Source organism: Parus major, chromosome 20, assembly GCF_001522545.3.
Source record: "Parus major isolate Abel chromosome 20, Parus_major1.1, whole genome shotgun sequence".
NCBI classification, from domain to species: domain Eukaryota; kingdom Metazoa; phylum Chordata; class Aves; order Passeriformes; family Paridae; genus Parus; species Parus major.
Genome location: NC_031788.1, coordinates 7,847,615 through 7,867,346, shown reverse-complemented (window position 1 = coordinate 7,867,346; position 19,732 = coordinate 7,847,615). Strand labels below are relative to the sequence as shown.

Sequence of the window (19,732 nt, the reverse complement as noted above, 5' to 3'; positions counted from 1 at the left end):
TGACGGGGCTGCCCTCTACCCATCATCCTTCTCCTTGCTGAAGGATTTTAGGTTTTACTTAAAAACTGAAGCACCACTTGACATAAAATAAAGATAAATGTGTATGAAGCAGTCATAAATCCAGCTTAAAAATTAGAGATTGCCCAACCACCTAAGAAGCAGTGTCTGAGGATGGGCATGGTGCAGGCAGGAGACCAGCTGGGTTTAAAATAAATCTTGATACATTTAGAAAAGGGAGTAGTTCATAGTTTACTGAGGGCTGCCATGGCCCAGGAGGTCCTGTCCAGCATGTATTTGAGGTAATTTTCCAGTCTTCTCACTATTACTTGGATTTCATTCATTCAGCTGAGCTTCAATTCTCTCTTCTTTATGGAAGCAAAGTGAAATGCCCAAAAGGAAGATTTCCTGCTTGGTCTGGAGCTCTCACAGCACTCAGGGATGTGGCTGTGGCCTGGTAAGAGGGTTTTTATAGAAGCCAGGAGTTAAGAGTCATATTTTTCTTTCATCTTATTCAGATTCACAGGTATCAATTTATTTTAATCACATGAAAAAGATCTTGTGATATACGATTCCCTTTTAAGTGGTCATTACTGAATACAACAGGACGTCAAGTTTGATGAGAATTTTCAGTGTATAAAATGACAGTGAAGCAAGTGGTAGGAAGATTGTGAAGATGTAAAAGCACAGGCTAGGTTGGTGCTGGCTTTGTAGGTGTTTTTGACATTTTTCTTCAAAAACAATTTGAGGATGTTGAGTCATTTTAAGTCCTGGGTTATATTAAAAAAAATAAAAAGGAGCAGGGAGTAGGTAGGAGCACAGTGAAAAAGATTGAATTTAACAAGACAACCAAACCCAGCGGTTTTCATCTGTCTTGATTTGAAAAGAAATGCACTAATTTCAGGGATTATAACTGATCAGTCTCTCTTGACTTCAAAGAAGTGAAGTGTTTTTTAATCTTGGCTGCTATCACTGGATTTTCTCCTCTTACAAAGCACTGCAGTACATAACTGCCTCAAGGAGCAGTATTCAGGTTTTGTTGTGGGTTTTTTTTTATGGAGAAAGAAAGACTTAATTAAGGTGGACAGATGCAAAGAGGGTGTTAAACATGTTTAAAATTTGGATGAGCCTTTTCTAAAGGGGATATTACTCTCCAGGTTACTGCACACATTAAAAGTTTTCACTTGCTCTTCCACACAGTTCTTCCTGCTTCAGAAGTTAGAGGATATCCCAAGGTTTTCATTTTACCCCGTATTCTTTTTAACTAATTCGTTATATGATCATATGAGGTATGAACTTGACATTCTGCTGGTGGAAAATGAAGCCCAGAATGTGTGTGTGGTGGGGGTGTTGTATCACTGTGGTGAATTTCTGAAGTTAACCAGTTCAAACTCATTTAAAATCAGAAGGGAAAACTTAAGTGTCTTGCCATTTGGGCAGCACAGTTGCCAGATAACCTGCAGCTGAAGGGCTTTGAGAGTTTGATGTTCATGATGTGTGATCAAGATTGACATTGTTCATATGCTTGTCAGAAACCTGGAACACGCAGGATTTGCAGAAAAAAAGTGTGAATTACTCATGGTTACACCAAGGCTGCCAGGGAACTGTTGGTTACTGAACCTGCCTGGGGTGTTGCTGGGGGTGCCTTTCAGATAAGACATCACAAGAGTTTTCCTGGTCTTGCCATGTTTTCCTGGTTTGTCTCTAAAAGCAGGTGGTTGTTCTGTGATTTCCACTCCAGCAGAGCTGCTCTGCAGAGCTCCTTGGTTTAATAACGTGTCTTATTTCATTTATGAGTCTGAACTTTGGTAGCATTGTTCCGCACGGTTACATCACACGGCCAGAAGTCTCAAAGGCTTCAGTCAAATGTTTTGAGATGGTTTTGCCAAGTATAATCAAGAGAACAAGAATTTTAATACTCATCACAAAATGAGGTGGTTAGTTTACATCCTTGTTTTCTCATTAAAAAAGAAAAAAGAAAACTGTCAGGTTGTGGAGTGGGGATGACTCCCTTGAAGGGCAGCTTCCACATTTCAGAATAGCACATTTGAAGGCTTTTTTTCATGTCTAAGTTTGGCTTTTCCTGTTTACCCTGTTGCATCTGAAACTGTTTATAGAAGCAATTCCTCTGAAGCTTCCAGTCCAAGTGATTACATGGTACACAGAGCCCTTTTCTTTTGGGCAAACCAGCTAATAGGTTATTTTTAGTTAGTGGTTCATTGGAGCCAATAATTTATCCTTGCACTGGATGTTAAGAAATGCATTTTACACAGTGGCCAACTTTCCCAGGAAGAAGTTAAAGGTATTCAGTTTGGTGTGGAATTTTCATACATGGTAAAAGAAGATTTAGGGGAAATGGATGCAATTTTAAATGAGGTATAATAACTTTGCCTTTCTCTTTTCCACAATAGTTTACTGTCCAGCAGTCACAAGAATTCTGTATTCACACAAATATTGCTAAACCCCTGCTTCATTTTCTGTGTGCAGAGCTGACTGAAGGAAAGTGGTTCTGATCCCTGATTTAGAAGTTAAAATACTTTTGGTTAAAATTCATTTTAGTACAAGTTGAGGAGGGAAAAAGGTTTCTCACGGTACAAGTCAGAATGGACATAAATCTGTGTTCTTGTGTATAAAGTGTGGGTCATTGATGTGGGTTTCTCTCTTCTTGTGTTACTTGCAGTTGTTGAAACCAAATAAATACTGATTATTGTTTGAAAACTCATCTTTGTTGTGTTGTACATCTTTGTGTGTTTGTACACCTTGGGCGATAGTTTATTGCTTCTCTGTGCTTTATTTCATTGCTTGTTTGTTAGCATTAATTTTTGCTTTAAGAAGTGCAGAGGTTTTCTGGAACCTGTGAAACTCTGGGAAGGTGCTAATAAAGAGTTCATCAAGCCAGGCCCCACTGGTTTATCTTTACTAAAATACTATTACTTCAAAGCAGTGTAACCCAGAGATGTCTTTGGGGCAGTTTGAATCAGTTTGGGGTGTTCAGGGGTGGAAAAAAAGGAACATGTCTAGGCAGGAATTCTGCTATGGACCTGTAGAGCTGGATTCCTGGTAACAGTTTCTAACAGGAAATACTGATAAATTCTTCTTTTCTCCTGAATTTTTCCTATCTTGAAATTCTGGCATTTTGTTGTCCTACTTTAAAATGACAACAGCAACAGATGAGCAGCATCTGAAGGAAACTTTGGAGCATTGTAATCCCAACCCAATAGTATTAATTTGGGAAAGATATTGATCTGCCATCAAAGTGGAGGAGAGTAAATCAAACATCCAGCTTGTGGCACAAGAGCAGAATTTCTTTTGATAGCTAATAAAAAAGTAAGGTTTGGGATTGTTCATATTTTGAGACCTTGGTGTGGTTTCACTTGAGTGCTTTGTTGTCACCCAGATCACAGCACTTTGTATTTGGACACAGTGTAAACTGTGACTTGTTATTTGTAGCTGCATTAAAGTGTGTTTTTTTATATCCCTGAAGGTTTCTAGACTCTCTTTTGCTGGAAATGAAAAAGCCTTTAGGGCATAGAGTGCTTTAAATATGAATTTGTTTATTTTATGCCATATTTGCTTCTGGGTTTGCCTCCTTGCGTTTCAAAATGAACAACCTGCTCAGTATGTCATTCCAATATTCAGTCAAGGCATCTGCTAAAGTTTGTATAATAATTTATAATGTACAGTGATATTGATGACACAGTCTTTATGTGTATTTAGCTTTGTCATTGATCCTCAGGACAGTTTCTGGAATATTGTTTTCCATTTGGCTGTTGTTACAGTGTAGGCGAGGGCCGGACACAGCATGTTTTCCTTTTGAATTATGGGAGATTTTTAGACTGTAATGACTGTCAGGTGTAATTGAACAGTTTTGTACAAATATTTAAACCTCCATCCTTGCTAAATATAGAGTGACAGGAATCCTTTTTTCCATCTTTTGTAAAGCACTTTGAGATCAAGTAGTGACAGTCCAATATTAAATAAACCACAGATCTTAGGATCTGAACCTGTGACATAAACTATCAAGAAAGTTAGTGGATTGAAGTTTGCATGTACATTCCTTAAAGGTGGAAGTGTATGTGTTCAAAATGATGCTTCTCCAAGAAAAATGTGGATATTTGTGCTGCACTGTGCTTCTTTCTCCCAACGGACTCTGTAGTGACCGAGCCCTGCGATGTCCCTCCAGTACACACAGACATTTGGGTGGGGAGGCTGGTTTTAAAAAAAAACAAAACCAAAAACAACCCATCAACCAGAAAGACCAAAAGCCTGGCATCCCTGTCCTGCTGCATTCCCTCCCACTGACAGAAGATGAGCTGCGAGTGCTGGGGCTGCCTTTGCGAGGCCGTTTTTAAAGCCACCAGCTGGTGCTGGTTCACGTGGGTGAGATTCGTTTCCTGTGTTCCCCAGGGCCTGGCACCAACTCGAATCGTTCAAGGGGTGAAAGTGATGGCAAAGTGGAAGCACCATCTCCCCTGCTGCCTTCAGCACACCTTGCCACTCAGAGCCCCCCCAGGATCTGCTCTTCTGGTGAAATGTCACCAGAAACTGGGATAAAAGGAGAGGTGCCTTCCTCAACCCAGGTAAGAACGGGGGGGAGGGGGAAATACAAAGAATTTGAAATGCATAGGTGTCTGTTTGATCAAATCCTCCCCACTTAGGAGTATTTTGAAAGATCTAATACCTTATACTTTAATCTGTGTGCTTTAAAAAAAAAAAAAATACAGGTTTTTTTAAAACTAGAAGTCTGTTGAGGGTCAGGACTAGTGCTGTCCCAATTTTAGTCTTTCTGCCTTACCTCAACAGAACTTCTGTTCAAAAACCTCTGGGGTTTTTTAAATATAAATGTCCCTTTTATTGTAAATCCCTTCATTTGCACAACATTGCACACTAGCATGTAATAATGGCATGAGACCTCACCTACCCATTGCTCACTTCTGCTGTTGGGCATTTGGGTTTCTTTTAACTGTCTAAATTCAGACAGAAATGGGCTGGCTCTTTCTATTACAGAAGTCAGAAGTTTGACCTAAAACCCATAGCTTTCTGCAGCATTTCCTATTCTTAATATTTTTGAGTGATACTCTATTAAACAAATGGGTGGAAAACACAGGTTTTGCTTTGCAGTCCCCATAGAGCAAAGTGAGCTGGTCTGCACAGACCTGCCGAGGCTGCAGCACGCCTCTGCCTCACACAGGGCTGCCATCTGCCACACGCTGGCATATCGCAAAGGATTTATAAAAAAAAAAAAGATAAAATCAGCTTTTATTTAGAATTTGGATCAGCAGTGCCAGAGGGCATTGCTGAAAGGGAGCTATGCAGAATGTGTTTGTGTTCTACAGGCTATTCTGTGTGGAAAGGAAAAGTACCTGAGGAAGGCTAAGGGAGAATTTTCCAGTTCTGTTGTACCAACTAAAAATATTCTGTCCAGCATTTCCCGCTGGCCTGAGTGGGAGCTCTGGGTGCTTAGTGAGACTGGGAACTGAGTAGTTATCCAGGACTTAAACAGGGATGTTGATTACTGTCTTCAAAACACCAAATGATAAGGTGCTTTGAAGCAAGATAAAGGTGCAGTTCACTGCTCTGGCAGTGACAGCTTTGTGAAGACACTTTGAGTTGCCAGGTCAAACAGCTGAGCCTCCCTTAGAGCAGGGATGAGGGCAGTGACAGCGATGGGAGGCAGAGCTCTGCCTGCAGGACAGGCTCTTGGAAATGCCTGCCTTAACTTCCCTGTGCTTTTCCTTTGCAGGCCACCTACGATGGATTTCTGGCGCTTTGGCAGTTTGATAATTCTGACTCAGGTAAGCAGAGAGAAAAATACATCTTTAAACTGTAGTTGTTTCATACCAGAAGAAGCTGATCCGTGCATGTGTACCCGCGGTTCCGTTTCAGATTCGAGTTTCCCGAGATCTGAAGACACGGATGTCGCCGATGGGGCGTTCCTGGATTCGGCCCTGGCCAAGAGGCTGACCTGTGGCTTCTGCAGGAGGGTGTTCCAGTGTGCTGAGGAGCTGAAGGAGCACATCCACGAGCACGCCTTCTCCATGCTCCTTCCGCTCGACGTGCTCGACTGCTCCCGGCCCGGCCTCGCCGATGGCATTGCTGCCGGCCAGCTCGGCCGCTTCCAGTGCTCCAAGTGCCCCGCCAGCTTCACTCTGAAATCCAACATGGATCGGCACGAGAAGACCGTCCACTTCCACTGTAAGAAGATGCAGTGTCCTAACTGTGCCAAGCTGTTCCGTGACAAGACGGACTTAAAGCGGCACCTTCGGTCCGTGCACTCCAGCCAGCGCACCTTTGTCTGTCTCTGCTGTGGGAAGGGCTTCGGCACCCAGAAGAACCTCAGCAGCCACGTGAAAATGTGTTACCTGAGCTCTGCCCACCTGGCTGGGCTGGAGCTTTTGGACAGTGTAGGACCGAGCGAGGATCCTGAGGATGTGTAGCTGCTGTTGTTGTATATGAGACGCTTCCTTGAACTAGGAAAAGCAAACTGTGCCATGGTTCTCGTGCTGCAAATAAATGTTCCACAGGTGTCATTTCATAGAGTAACTCCCCAAAGGTGATCAGTTGATGCTGTGCTGGTTCCAGATGCTGTGTCACTGCAGCCTTGGGGCAATTTTTGTGCAAAGATAACTTTTTTGGGTCCATAAAACAAGCACTTTGGCTGTTTTATTGGAGTGCTCATTCTGTGTTCTGACACTACCTTCAACTGCTTTATCAGTAGATCTCAAAGTGCTTTATAAAAGAAATGGTGATGTCTTCCTCCAATTCCTCAGGAAAATAACATCCCTCAGGTTGTTGAAAGTGCTAGCAATAGAATTAATAATAGAATTCAATTCTGAATTCTGCTCTAGTGCTCTGTCCATTAGACCATTTGGGCATTCCAGGGGTTTTCACTGTGAACTTAGGAGCTGTGGAAGCACTGGGTTGTTGTTTGTAAAGTGGTTTTCTATGTCTTTCAAAAGAGAAAAACATACTGCTTGTTCATATGTGCAGTAGAGTATGTTATTTGGGCTTGAAAGTTGTTGCAAGGCTTGCATCTTTTACTGATACTCTATTTCAGTACTTTCAGGGCTTTTTTAAAAAAAACATCCTGGAGTATGGCTGTGGTTTTCAGGGATTCTGTACATTTTTGTGACTCATTTGGTTTATATACTGTAATTAAGTTAGCCAGGCTCAGTGTGGTGGTGTTGAAGCAGAGGAAGGAGGCTTTACATAGATTTAATTGTAACTTGGGGTGTGCATACAGAATCAGTAATGGCTGTTCCTGGTGGGTAGAAATCTGTAATTCCTGTTTCATTCTATGAAATTCACTTATTTTTTAAAAAGATTAAATATTTCTATGTCTCTTGCTATATATTTACATACAAAACCAGATTATGGTAACTGTGAAATGAAAGTAGCATAATTAAGAGCAGTGCTTCCCAGCTGCTCTGTGTGCAGCACAGCTTGTCAGCATGTGGGGTTTCTTTCCTCAGTGTGAGAGACAGCTGAGGAGAAAAAAAGCTAACTTCTACAAATGTTCTCTAGAGTTCTTCAGGGAAGTTCTTTCTCATGATACTGTTGCATCTCAGGGAGACAAAAAACGAGACATAGTTGTGCACTATGTGGACTCAGTGAGGAGCCTGGTCCCCAGCCCTTTCCTGTGGAAAGGTGAATGAGAGAGCCCATCAGGTCCTGCTGCCCTTGGGCTTGTGGAGAAGGATCAGGTGTATTGTGGTGCAGCTCTGCTCCACCTGTTCCTGCTGGGAGTCAGAGCTCCAGGGAGACGGCTCCATGCCATGCCAGGAGACCAGAGTTTGCCTGCTTGCCTCTTCATTTGAGCAGGCTGCAGAAAGAATTGAGGATAAGTTCCTATGTAATCACTGCAGTACACTTTAATCATTTGGGTTTAAATGTTATGGTTTTTGCAAATTCAGGTTCGTTTTTTCCACTCTTGTTCCCGTTGAGATCTTGGGTATCACGGATCTCGGCTGTTTGTGAGTGTGTGTGGCTTTTAGTGTCAGCTTCCCTTGTGACAGATGTCAGAGTAATTGCCTCACTATTTATTTTACTCTTAAATAATCAGCAAGTGAGAAAAGAGAAAGCTGAGACAGAAAACAAAGTTGTAACCCAATGAATCTTATCTGGAAATTTGGGACATGCAGGGAAGGATTTGTCTGACTTGGGAAAGAAAGATGCCAGCAAAAGCAATTTCAGCAAACTTTGAAAGGTTTCATTACATAATAATAGTTAATAAGGTTTCATGTTTGCTCATTTTTCTTATATTTTAGAATTTAATTCAACATGGAATCCTTTTTCTGTAGGCAGGTAAACACTGTCTCTAATCGAGGTTTTATTTTCCTTGGCCTATGCATCAGAGTGCTTCCTGACTTCAGCACTGGGAATTTCCAGTGCTTCCCTTCAGGATCAGGACTAGGTTTTTTAAATTGTTAGAATTGAAAGGTATAACAGGGCAGAGCTTTATTGGGTTTGTGTAGAACAGGTGTTAGAAGCAGGATTTTACTGTTAGGAAATGGCATGGGAAGCTGACAGGAGGTGTGAGTCTGACAGTTAAATTGCACTTTGCTATTTATAACCTTAAGTATAAAGAGGATTTAGTGGACAAGAATTCTCCTGAAGTTTGTGAATTCTTTCTAGTAACCCAAAGAATGTAGTATTTCATTTGATTATTAACCAGATGACAGGTTACAGAGTTAATCCAAAGTAGCTCCATCAGGTATCACTAGTGCTTTGCCTTCACTCTCAGGGATGTAGGAGCCTGTTTCCTTTAACAACCTCAGTGAAATAAGTTACTTAAGATGACAATACCAAAGATTTTTTTTCCCAAGCATTATTGTGTTGATTTTAAAAACACACATTTCCATAAATATTTTAGTGGCATTAAGTACACAGATTTTTACTGTGTCACTGTTTCTATTTCCTTCTCCATTTCTTGGTGCTGTGTCCAGTAGCTCTTTACCCATGGTGCTGCTGTTCATCACCTTGATGATCATATTAAAGATGATTTCTTAGGACCTTAATGCTGCTACACTTAATGCTGCTCTATAAAATATTGTTGTTTAGACAAAGGATGATGCTCATATCGAAGCTGGTATTTGTGCATTAAATAGATGTACTGTGGGTGCCTATATTTTACAGGACTGTGAAAATGTTAATGCTGCAATACACTTATTTTTCTGACCATGCTGCTGTTTTTGAGGTGTTTCCTTTTGTAGATACCAGAACTAAATATGTGGCTATTTGGTGCAAAAATAGTTTTCAATAAAACTATAGCTGCAAACAGTGTTCTGTGAGTATTTTTAAATACAGAAGCTGAAGATATTGGTTTTGAGTGATCTAAGCTGAATGCAGGCATGAGGGATCTTGAATCAGAGTCAGGAAAATGTTGGAAATCCATGGATGTGTTGGAAGCAGGTGGCTGGGGAGGAGCGTGCTGAGGATGCAGGTCATGCACAGTGTAAGAATTAAAAACCTGTAGATGGTTAAGAGTGTGATTTCACTAATTGAATAGTGAAATAGTCAATGAGAAGACTTTTTTGAGACAATCTTAGGTTAATCTGCGTGTTCTGCTTTCTCTCTCGCAGTCAACGAGTTCACAGTCATCAGGAAGAAGTTCAAGTGCCCGTACTGCAGCTTTTCTGCCATGCACCAGTGCATCCTGAAGAGACACATGCGGTCCCACACGGGAGAGAGGCCCTACCCCTGCGAGATCTGCGGGAAGAAATTCACCCGCCGGGAGCACATGAAGCGCCACACCTTGGTAAGGGCAGTGCTGAGGGCTGAGTCCCTTTAGTTCAGGGTAAAGAGAACAAGAGTTTCACTTCATTTAAGTCTGGATTTTGTTTGCCACCCAGGGCTCATCTGAAGGCTTCTGCTGTATCTTTTTCCCCTGCCTCTCCAAGGCCTCGTGGCTGGCTGCCTGTTCATCCTCCTCCTGCTCTCCAAGCTCAGCTAGAGGCTTTCCAAGGTTTTGGTTGGATATTAGCAAAAAATTCTTCACTGAAAGGGTTGTTCAGTCCTGGCACAGGCTGCCCAGGACAATAGTGGAGTCACCATCCCTGGAAGGGTTTAACAAATGTGTAAATGTGGCTTTTGGGGACATGATTTAGTGGTGGACTTGGCAGTGCTGGGGGAACAATTGGACTTGATCTTAGAGGCCTTTCCCAGTCTTAACAATTCTGTAAATCTATGACTTGATGCAGAAAGCTTTAAAACACATTGCTCAGCAAGAAGCTGAGGCAAAGCTACTCTGGTCTGGCCATGCTTAGTTATCAAAAATGCTTTTACACCTTAATAAAGAGGCTTCTCAGCTCTGATTGTGAGCTGGTGCTGGTGTCTGGCTCTTCACAGCTTCTGCAGAAACAAAATTTTGAGCCAAACATTGATTATTTTTCTTTTCAGAGTAGAAATGATTTTCCATCCTAAAGAGGTCCTCAAAATTTGTTGTAGAGAGAGGTGGTATTGTGGCAGAGCAGGTAGTTTCTAGGCAACAATTCCAGCAGCAGGCCTGGCTCACCACATGTAATACCCCAGCTCCCACACTGGGATCCTGGAGCCCTGTGTGCCCAAATTTTCCACAGTACCCAAATCCCCATCATCTCCTTCTTTCTTTGGCTGCTCCCATGTGTGTTTGGATGAGTGCCCAGCCATCTGCTTGGGCACTGCCTGCTCCCTGAGATGTCCCTTCCTTCTTTCCTTGGGTGCTTGAGTTTGGGAGGCAGATCCCAGCGTGTTCTGTCCTGCTGCAAGCACACGGGTTGTGAGATCTGTTACTGGTTCTGCAGCAGGGAGCACCTTGTCCTGCCAGCTGGTTATCTCCAGCATTTTATTTCTGAGAACTTCCCCTTTTTAAAACTTTATTTTCATAAGTTTAGGATGTTGTCAGCATATTTCTCCTTCTCTTCCTTGAAATATTGGCATTTAATCAGTTAGACTGTCATCTTTTCAATGGCACTGTCCAGTACTGAGGAACAAATGCTGCTTCTGTGTTTAATACTGATTTGGCTGTGAAGGGCATAAGATTAATTTCTGTTCAGTTGCATCCAGGAATATAGCTCACTTGAACATGCTGACTGAACTGTTAGCATTGGAAAAGAGGGAGAGAGGTGATCAGTTTTTTAGTAGAAATGCAGCCTGCTGTAGTGGAAGGTATCCCTGCCCATGGCAGGGGGTCAGAACTAGATCAGCTTTAAGGTCCCTTCCAACCCAAACCATTCTGTGATAATTACAAATTGGTTTAGTACCTGTTTTATAATTTCTTTTTATATGGCTCTTTTAGCCCTTATTCTGCACCCCTGACCACCTTCTGTTCTCCTATTCAGCTTTTGATGCCTGAAAATCATTCTTGTATGAGTTGAAAGTGAGTGATACCTATAGATCCTGCTGGATGACTCTGAGCAGCCCTGTCCAACTGCTTTAAAAAAAAGTAATAAAATTTAATACCTTTGCTTGATGCAGTAGAAGAATGTCATGGGGACTGGCTCAGAGCAGTGGAACCTGCAGCCAGAGAAAATCAGAGGCACTCACAGGCTTTGAACACGGCTGGGACTGGTGCAATACAGAGCCTGAGCCAGTGTCCTGCAGTAGTGAGGGCTGAGGGGCTACACTGGGTCAATTTGTCCTCTTCCCAAGGAGCTTTAGCTCAGCTGAATGTTCCAGAGTGCAGGGTTGTGGAGAGTCAGGTGGTGAGAGCTGGTGATCCCATGCTGAGGCAGGAGCAGGGAGCAGGCTTCCAGGCAGCTGCTCTAAAATAAAAGGAAGGGCTTTAATCGGCAAAAGCTTTCCCAGAGCTGTTATGAGCATGAAAAGAAGAAATGAGTTAAAAAGGATTAGGGACTGGTGATATGTACCTGAGGCTCTTGTGGCTGCTGGGCTGCTCAGAACACCCCAAACCACTGGCACTATTTGTGTGCTTCTACACCACTTCCTAAAGTGTCTCCTGAGGATCAGTGCCAGACACAGGGCATCGAGAGCCTGTGCTGTCCCCGTGTGGTGTTAATATATAAAAGAATAAAGAAAAAAATATATAAAAGAAAAATACATATTTTTAGTACAAACTGGGCAGCCCTGAAGCAGTCAGACAGTTGGACTAGAAGATTGTCATGGGTCCCTTCCAAATAAACTTTTCTGTATATATAAATAAAATCAATATGTATTTTACATGTAGATGTGTAAGTGAAAGTACCTGATGAGGCTCCTTGTGGTGGAGTTTGGGAGTTCTCACTGCTCTGGTTTCCTTTGGCAGAGGAGCAGGTGGATGGTTTGACAGGCTCCTTGCCTTCCATGCAGGGCAAAAGTGGCCAGGGACAAATTTCACCTTTAATCAGGTGTTTTGTGCTTCTCCAAGTATTTAATTTTGCTCACTGAATAGTGCAGTTTGACTCTGGAAGTGAATTCTTTATCCTGCAGAGGATTTTCCTTACTTCCTTTACTGGCCATGTATTCTGGGATAGCTTCATATGCCCAGGATTCTTGCAGCATTGCTTATGGAAGAGAAACAAACCAAAGTAGTCAGAAACAAGGTGAGAAGTGCATTCAGATGCATTTTTTGGGAGATACAGGAGATATTCCAAGTGCTCCTGTTCTTTGGTTCTGGACAGCAGTGGGATCAGGAGGGAGACCACTAAATCACCATGACATTAACACTGCTTTGATCAGGGCTGTTCTTCTCTGGTCTTTACAGAACTGGTGGCTGTGGATTGTTTTTTTAATTTCTTTTTAACATTTTCCTCTTAGTGGTGGGTGTGATACAACTATTACACCCCAGAAAAACAGAAGGGAAAAGGATGAAAAAGAATTATGAGAAATGTTTGTCTCAGTGTGACGATGAACAAGCAGCCCCAAAGGATTTTCTATTGTGTGTCATCATTGCAGGGCTGAATTAATCGTGGTGGGTTTGAGTTCACGGTGGAAGCCAGTTGTGATCTCGGATAGCAGTTGTGGATTTACCTTTGCAAGGACATGGGAGCAGCTTTTGTTCCATCTCTGTTGGCATTCACCTCTGTGGTCTTCCCTTCTTCTCCAGGTCCACAGCAAAGATAAAAAATACGTCTGCAAGGTTTGTAACCGGGTGTTCATGTCGGCGGCCAGCGTGGGGATCAAGCACGGCTCCCGCCGCCACGGCGTCTGCGCCGACTGCTCCGGCCGCGGCATCGCCGGCCACCTGGACCACAACGGGGGAGAAGGCTCCCCAGACGAGTGTTACCCTGGGGAAGGGCAGTACATGGAAGACCCAGATGACATCAAAGTGGAAGGAGATGAAGAGATGGGAGACGACGACGACATCAAGTGGAAGGATGACGTGGGGATGTCACAGGATGATGTGATTTTAGATGATGACAAAGATGTCGACTCCCCACAGGAGCAGGACAACTCTGGGGAGAATGACAAGGATTTTACCTGGATTTCTTAGGGATTATTTTTTGTTTGTTTTTTTTTGTTTGTTTCACTCTGTTGTTTGTAGGGGGAGGGAGGGCGGGGAGGAAGGAGTATGTTGGAAAAACTAAGTAGCCTTGTTGTCGTCCATGTGTGCGAAATAACTCTTGTGTTTTCTAAACAAGTCCTTCTCTGTTCCACTCAGACACTGTCTTAGCAGGGTCGCTTCCAGCGGCACGACTGACTTCGCCTTCCCCCTTTTCCCTTTCCCCCTGTGACCCCCTGCCCGTGGCCACCCCTTTGGCCAAGCCAGCCAGGCTTCCCGAGAGGGAGGTGGAGTCTCTGCAGGTGTGAGGAGGCTGGTGAAGCATGAATCCTCCTCCCCTTCCCACTCTGAACCAAGCACCAGGGAGGTCTTTGTGTCCAAAGCAGGTTTGTTGGTTGGTTGGGTTTTTTTAATGCCTTGTCTGTGCTAAAATCCCAGCAGCAGTGGAATTTCAAGCTAAGGTTGTGAAAGCAGATGGATGGATGTGTTGGAGGGCTTCCCCTGATGATACAGACCTTTTGCAAAGTTATTTAAAGAGTTTTAATTATTTTTTATGGAGCCAAATAGATCAAAAGGCAAGTCAGATTACAGCCTTATGAATACTTCTCTTGGATTCTTAGCTTCCAAAAGAATCATCATCAAAGACAGATTGTGACTTCTCTTGGACCTACTGGCATCTTACCCAGTCCTGTCTTCCAGCCTTGGTCATCCACAGGCACCAGAACACATTTGTGCTTCTGGAAGCACCTTTTGCTCTAGAGGACACACTTCTGTACCTGTCATTCTTCTCCACAAATATCTTCACTTTTCTCCCTTTGCTCAGCTGCCTTTTTCACAAATATATGCAAACTGTAGCAAAACCGAGGCATTTGGCCAAGTGCAGGATGAGCTGGGAAAGGTGAGGAGATCCCAGCAAGGTGGAATCTTGCTGCTCCCGTCCCATGGACTTTTGTGGGGCCAGGATTTCACCTGTTCTTCCTTGTTCTTCCTTGCCAATCTCAACATTCTCATTGATCGTGGATAGGTCTGACACCTACTTAATTCATGACAAAAACCCTCAGCTTTAGTTGCACTGGTTCTGTGTAAATTTTCCAATAAACCATTTTTTCTTTAAATAAGAACCAGGTTTCTCTCCCAGTGTCTCCTCAGACTCTGTGGGGCTGTTCTAGATAGTTGGATTCTCCCTGTTCATATCGGCCACTGTTGCCTTCTTCCAGCTACACCTAAATAACAACAGCAACAGCGTGTGTTGGAATTGTCTTATTCCTGAGAAACAGCTTGTTCTACCTTCACCTCTTTGCTTCTGGTGCTTTTTTAAACAACAAAAAAAAGAAAAAGCTGAAGACCTCACTCCATCCTTGCCATTGAGCAATTTTCTACGATGTCTGTGACTGTGGTACCTTGAAACCTGCCACAAAAGACAACCCATTGCCAGAAGCCAAATGACTCAAGGTGCTAATTTCCTTCCTGCAGGCCTGGTAGTCCGTGAGGAAAAGCATGGTTCCACCCAGCAAGGGAATTAAAAGTATATTGTACAATAAACCCTCATAAAGCAAATAATCTGAAAGGATTTAAGCCACTCGGTGCCAGGATTTTGTGGAGCGTGGTGGGAGCCTTGATCCTGGCACCTGCAGGAGCTGGATTCTCTCTCCATTCCCTCCTTCCAGCTGCATCCTGGGTTTATGGCATTCACTCCCTTTCTCTGCTCCTCAGTTCCTTGCAGACCTTCACCAGCTCTCCACATCCATCACCCTGGGTCCCTGTTGCTTCCATTGGGAGCCTCCAAGCTCCTGCCCCGTTGATTTGGGGGTCTCAGTGATGTGGGAACACAGACCTGTCCTAAATCCCTCTGTGTGGGGCCACACCAGCCCTGCTGCCCCTTGGACTGGAGGGGTTGGTGGCTCTTGTTGCTTTAGGCTGTGAGCATGGAAAACCCTCTTCCCTAAAACAGGGGAAGAGCAGAGCGGGTCATGCAGGAACAATTTTCTTAACTTGTAAAAATCTCATTTTGCATTTTAGCTTCTTTTCCTTCTCCTCCCCTATTTAAAAAGCTGTAAAAACCCACCCAGTATGTCACAATTGGACCTTTATACCCTTTTCCAGTGGTTTTTGGGGGTCCCAGAGTGAGGAGGCTGTTCCCTTATCCCAATTTTGGACCCCCCCAGAGTATGGGCTCTCTATTTATTGTCATTTACCCTGTAAATATGGAGGGGTTAGGGGGTGCCTGAAGTCTGAATGTGCAGCCTCACCTGTTGCATGTAGACAAATACATACAGTACTTAAAGATTTATCTTTAGCTTTGCTTTTTATATGTAAAAATCTATTTAAAAGAGGATTTGAAAGCCCAAACAGTTCAAACCCCTGGGTTTGTGTCACATTCCGACAGCCCATGCCCTCCAATGCTGGTGTGTGCATCCACCTTCTGAGGAGGAGCAGGTGTGGGCCAAGCCCTCCTCTTCCTCCCTGCCCTTGGGTGACTCAATTTTGTCATCAGCGTTACGGAGTGCAGAGCTTTCTTCACAATTCCCTTGGAAATATTTTATTCTTTTCTTTCCTTGTTTTTATTAAAGGTGGGCAGAGAGCCAGGTAGCACTCAGGAGTGTTTCCAAATTGTGTCACTTTGAGGCTCTTTGAACTGAGGATGCAAAAAATAAAGCAAAAAAAAATAAAAAATAAAAAGGGAGAGAAAAATGGAAAACCTGCATAAAAACTAACTTTTCCCATGTCATAACCTCGCACGTGCTTCTGTCCCACTAACACACACCATGTACCAAATAAAACCCTTCTAACACCTGGTATCTATTGAAGTGCTTTGTTCTGATGGAGGTGTGCAGAGTTGGAAACGCAGGGATTCATCTTTAACCTTCCATGCTCTGACTTGGGTTTGGAAAAAAAGGAATTTGGGCGTGGTTTTTTTATGCTGAAACTTTTTAAAACTTCATCAGTCACTCCAGGTGATCGCATCCCTCCAGCTTCTCTCCAGGGTCTCTCAGATATACTGCCTATGCAACTTCTGCTCTTGGAGATTTAAACAAAACCCCACTAATTCTGCCTGTTCTGCATCTTGTCTTTGTATCTCCCTTCAGGGCTTTGTATACTTCACTGAGGTTCCCTTTTTTTAATTTTTTCTAAATATATATATATATATATATATGTGTGTGTGTATATATATACAGACTTAGTTCCAGAACAATAACTCCCATAGAGGTAAAACATGGATATACTCCGTCTTGAGAATTTGCAATTCATTTTTTTAAAGCATTTGTACATGTAAATGTTCCTCCTTGAATTCCTTGATTTACCCTCATTTTTTTATTTTAAATCTGAGTGCCAGGAGTAGAGAGCAGAACGGGGCAGAGGACATTATCCTGTCTGTGCCCTCTGGAAAACATCCCAGGGATCCGTGGACTTGGAGAGCATCTTAAAGGATGGAGACAAACGAGGTCCTTGTGTTGATTTGGGATTTCCAAAAAATATTCTTGAAATCATGAATTTCCCAGTTTTGTTGGTTTTTAAGGTCACCCAAAGCCTCACAGCTGCGGAGCGGCTTTGTGGGGAGGCAGAGGGGACTTCTCTAATGAAGGTTTGCAAAGTTATTGTCCTTTCCCTTTTTTTTTTTTTTTTTCTTTAATTAAAAATCAGTTTTTTGGACAACAAAACAAATCATTTTTGTCTGGAAGGAACTCCACTCTAGCATTACTCCCCCTTTTGTTTCTTCTCCCCACTCCTGCCTTTAAACACTCCACATCCCCAAAGCAAAGCTGTGGCTTTTGGGATGCATTTTGGGACTGTCCCTGAGCACCCCCTCCTCAAAGCTCCCCCTTTTGCACATCACCCTCAAGGAAAGAAACTCCATGAAAACAATGCAAAAACTGGAATTTTTTGCAATATTCTGAAAGATAATCTAATTTTCGCTCATTCTGTGTGACACGTGCGACTCCTATGAAAGCCATAATTAATGGTTCCTTTGATTTTGTAGATCCTGAGTCACGTTTTGAATTTCAGCCTTTTTTTTTTGTTTCAGTCCCCCTAGTCAGAGTGCTGTGTGTATGCTTTCATATATATTTATTTTTCAACGTGCTTTAAACCTGTCTACAAAAATAAAGCTGAACAAACACAAAAAGGACAGTGTTTGAAGATTGTTGATTATTTTTTTTTTCTTTTTTTGCTGGGAATATTCTATATTATACTGACTTTATATTAATTATTATAAACCTGTGTTTGTATTGAAGATGTGTTTAATATTTTGGGGAGGTTGAGGAGATTTCGTAACCAGAAGTCAGTGGGAGAACAATGCTGTGTTGTACTGATTTTCTGTCGATGTAGTTCAGGTAAATCTGATTTTATTTTCTAGTTGCTGCCCAGTTCCTCGCCTGCCGGGGGCTGCCCCTGGGATAGAACCTTTGTGATGGGATTTAGCTTAGACATACCTGCAAAAATCAATCAGTTTCAATAAATTGGGAAATTGCTGCTACAATTTTGTCTGCTTTTTCTTCTTTTTAAATATGTTGTTATTATTATTATTTTCCTCCTTGCCTGTGTGGAAGGATGGGGACCAGAAGGGAGCCCTGCTCACCCCCAGGTGCTGCTCCCTCCCCCTTCCTTCCCCATCCCAAACAGGCACCTTTGGCTCATTCCCTCCCTCCCTGCTGCCTGTTGGTGGCAATCTCCTTATTTTTTGGGCATTATCTGAAATGAAATTAACTCGCAGGAGGATGCACAGGGTGATGCCATCCCTGGGGGATGTGGGATGCAGGAGGGGGGGTAACAGCAGTGGGTCTGGGGGTGCCAAGGGGCCCCAAGGTGCCCACCCTGCCTATCTTGACAGTAACTAAAGAATAGGAATCATTAAAATAAAAAAAATCTAAATATTTATTTTTTTTTCTTTTGGATCTGATACATCACATCCCTGGAGGGGACAAGTAGGGGCACAGCACCAGCCTTGACCCACGGGGCCAAAGCAGTGTCTGACCCCCTGCAAGGGGGGACCCTGCAGTGAGGCATCCCTGATGCAAAGGGAACCTTCCCACAGGGCAGGAGGGTGGCAGGGCCACCACCCCTCCCTGTCCCCTCCCTGCATGAGGACAGGAGCAGGGTGGCATGGCCTGGCCAAACCCCAGCTGCTGCCTGGGCTGGAGAATGACAGGACAAGAGGGGAGAAAGGGTTTTGAGGAGAAAATGGGGGGTTTTTTTGGGTAAAAAGGGGGTTTAAAGTGAATTAAACCCCTCGAAACCCACCCATGGCTGGAGGAACCCCGCTGCTGCAGCGCCGTGGCCCACGCGCTCTCGTGCTGTGGGAGGGAGTATGTAAAAATACGGATTTTCATATATTTTATTTAAAAAATAAAAACCACACGAAGGAAAAAAAAAAAATAAAAGTAAAGGAAAACAAAAAGACCCCTCTTTGTGCAGTTTGGCTTAGTGCAAATGGGCGCATTCCTGCAGGCACTTCCCGGGGCATCGCCCCGGCGGGGGCTCCCCAAAACGAGAGAGAGAAATGACATTACAAAGAGTAAAAACCCCCCCTGGGGGGGTGAGGGGGGGCAGGCGCCCACCTCTGCCCTGGGCACTGGGGCTGGGAACGGACACCCCCTTTTCCGAGCCCCCGCTGGCCACAGGCACAGCTTATTTGAGCCGTGGGGGGGTCCCCAAACCGGAGTGGGGAGGGGGCCGGGAGCAGCCAGACACCCCCTGCCAGCCCCCGCCGGAAAGGAGCGGGGTTGGATTGTTGGATTTAGCTTATTTTCAAAGGGAAAAAAAGGCAGGGGGGACAAGCTCCGTGGCGGGGGGGGCCGTGTGTGTGCATAAAGCTTTCGGGGGGCCGTTCCCTGAGTCCGGGGGGGCGGCCGGGGGGGCGCGAAGGCACCTCGAGTGCAAAATGTGCAAGAAGGAGGGAGCGGCGGGGCTCCGTCAGTCGAGGAAGCGCTGGCAGGCCTTCTTCCAGCGGCACGCCGTGCACCACATCTCCCGGTGCTCCATGCCGTACACCTTGCGGCACTTCTTGGCCTCTCCCCGCGGCCGCCTGCGGCAGACAGGACAAGTCACAACCGGGGGACACACGCAGGTGAGAGGGGATGGGGTGGGGCACGACAGCCATGGCTCACCTGGGCACGGCCGGTGGCTTGGGTGGTGGTGGGGTGGGGACAGTGGGGGACAGCGGTGGTCGTGGGGGGGTCCGGCAGCCCTGGAGAGAGAGAGGACACAACCCTCGTCAGACAAGGTGATGAGGGAGTGCAGCAGCCCCACCTCCATCCCTGTCCCCTCCATCCCTGTCCCCTCCATCCCCATCCCACTCCATCCCTGTCCCCTCCATCCCTG

At 44.2% G+C, this 19,732-nt stretch overlaps 2 protein-coding genes across 3 annotated transcripts in view; one reads left to right on the top strand and one right to left on the bottom strand.

Annotated features, from left to right (window-relative positions):
* The window catches only part of ZBTB46 (zinc finger and BTB domain containing 46), a 50,370-nt gene extending 32,479 nt beyond the window's left edge, over window positions 1-17,891 (top strand). Inside the window, exons 6-8 of one of the 2 annotated variants that reach the window (XM_015647157.1) lie at window positions 4,405-4,577; window positions 5,741-5,792; window positions 5,884-9,276. In XM_015647157.1, coding sequence (XP_015502643.1) covers window positions 4,405-4,577; window positions 5,741-5,792; window positions 5,884-6,434 — 776 coding nt within the window. In that variant the 3' untranslated portion in view covers window positions 6,435-9,276. Of the gene's footprint in view, window positions 1-4,404; window positions 4,578-5,740; window positions 5,793-5,883; window positions 9,277-9,578; window positions 9,755-13,018 lie in introns of those variants that run through there. The other variant, XM_015647158.2, reaches the window with a different exon arrangement.
* A 377-nt stretch (window positions 17,892-18,268) lies between these two features.
* SLC2A4RG (SLC2A4 regulator) overlaps window positions 18,269-19,732 on the bottom strand; it is an 8,538-nt gene continuing 7,074 nt past the window's right edge. The window contains exons 8-9 of the mRNA XM_033519181.1: window positions 19,519-19,598; window positions 18,269-19,436 (exon numbers count right to left, since the gene is read on the bottom strand). Of these exons, the coding sequence (XP_033375072.1) occupies window positions 19,325-19,436; window positions 19,519-19,598 (192 nt within the window). The 3' untranslated portion in view covers window positions 18,269-19,324. The remainder of the gene's footprint in view (window positions 19,437-19,518; window positions 19,599-19,732) is intronic.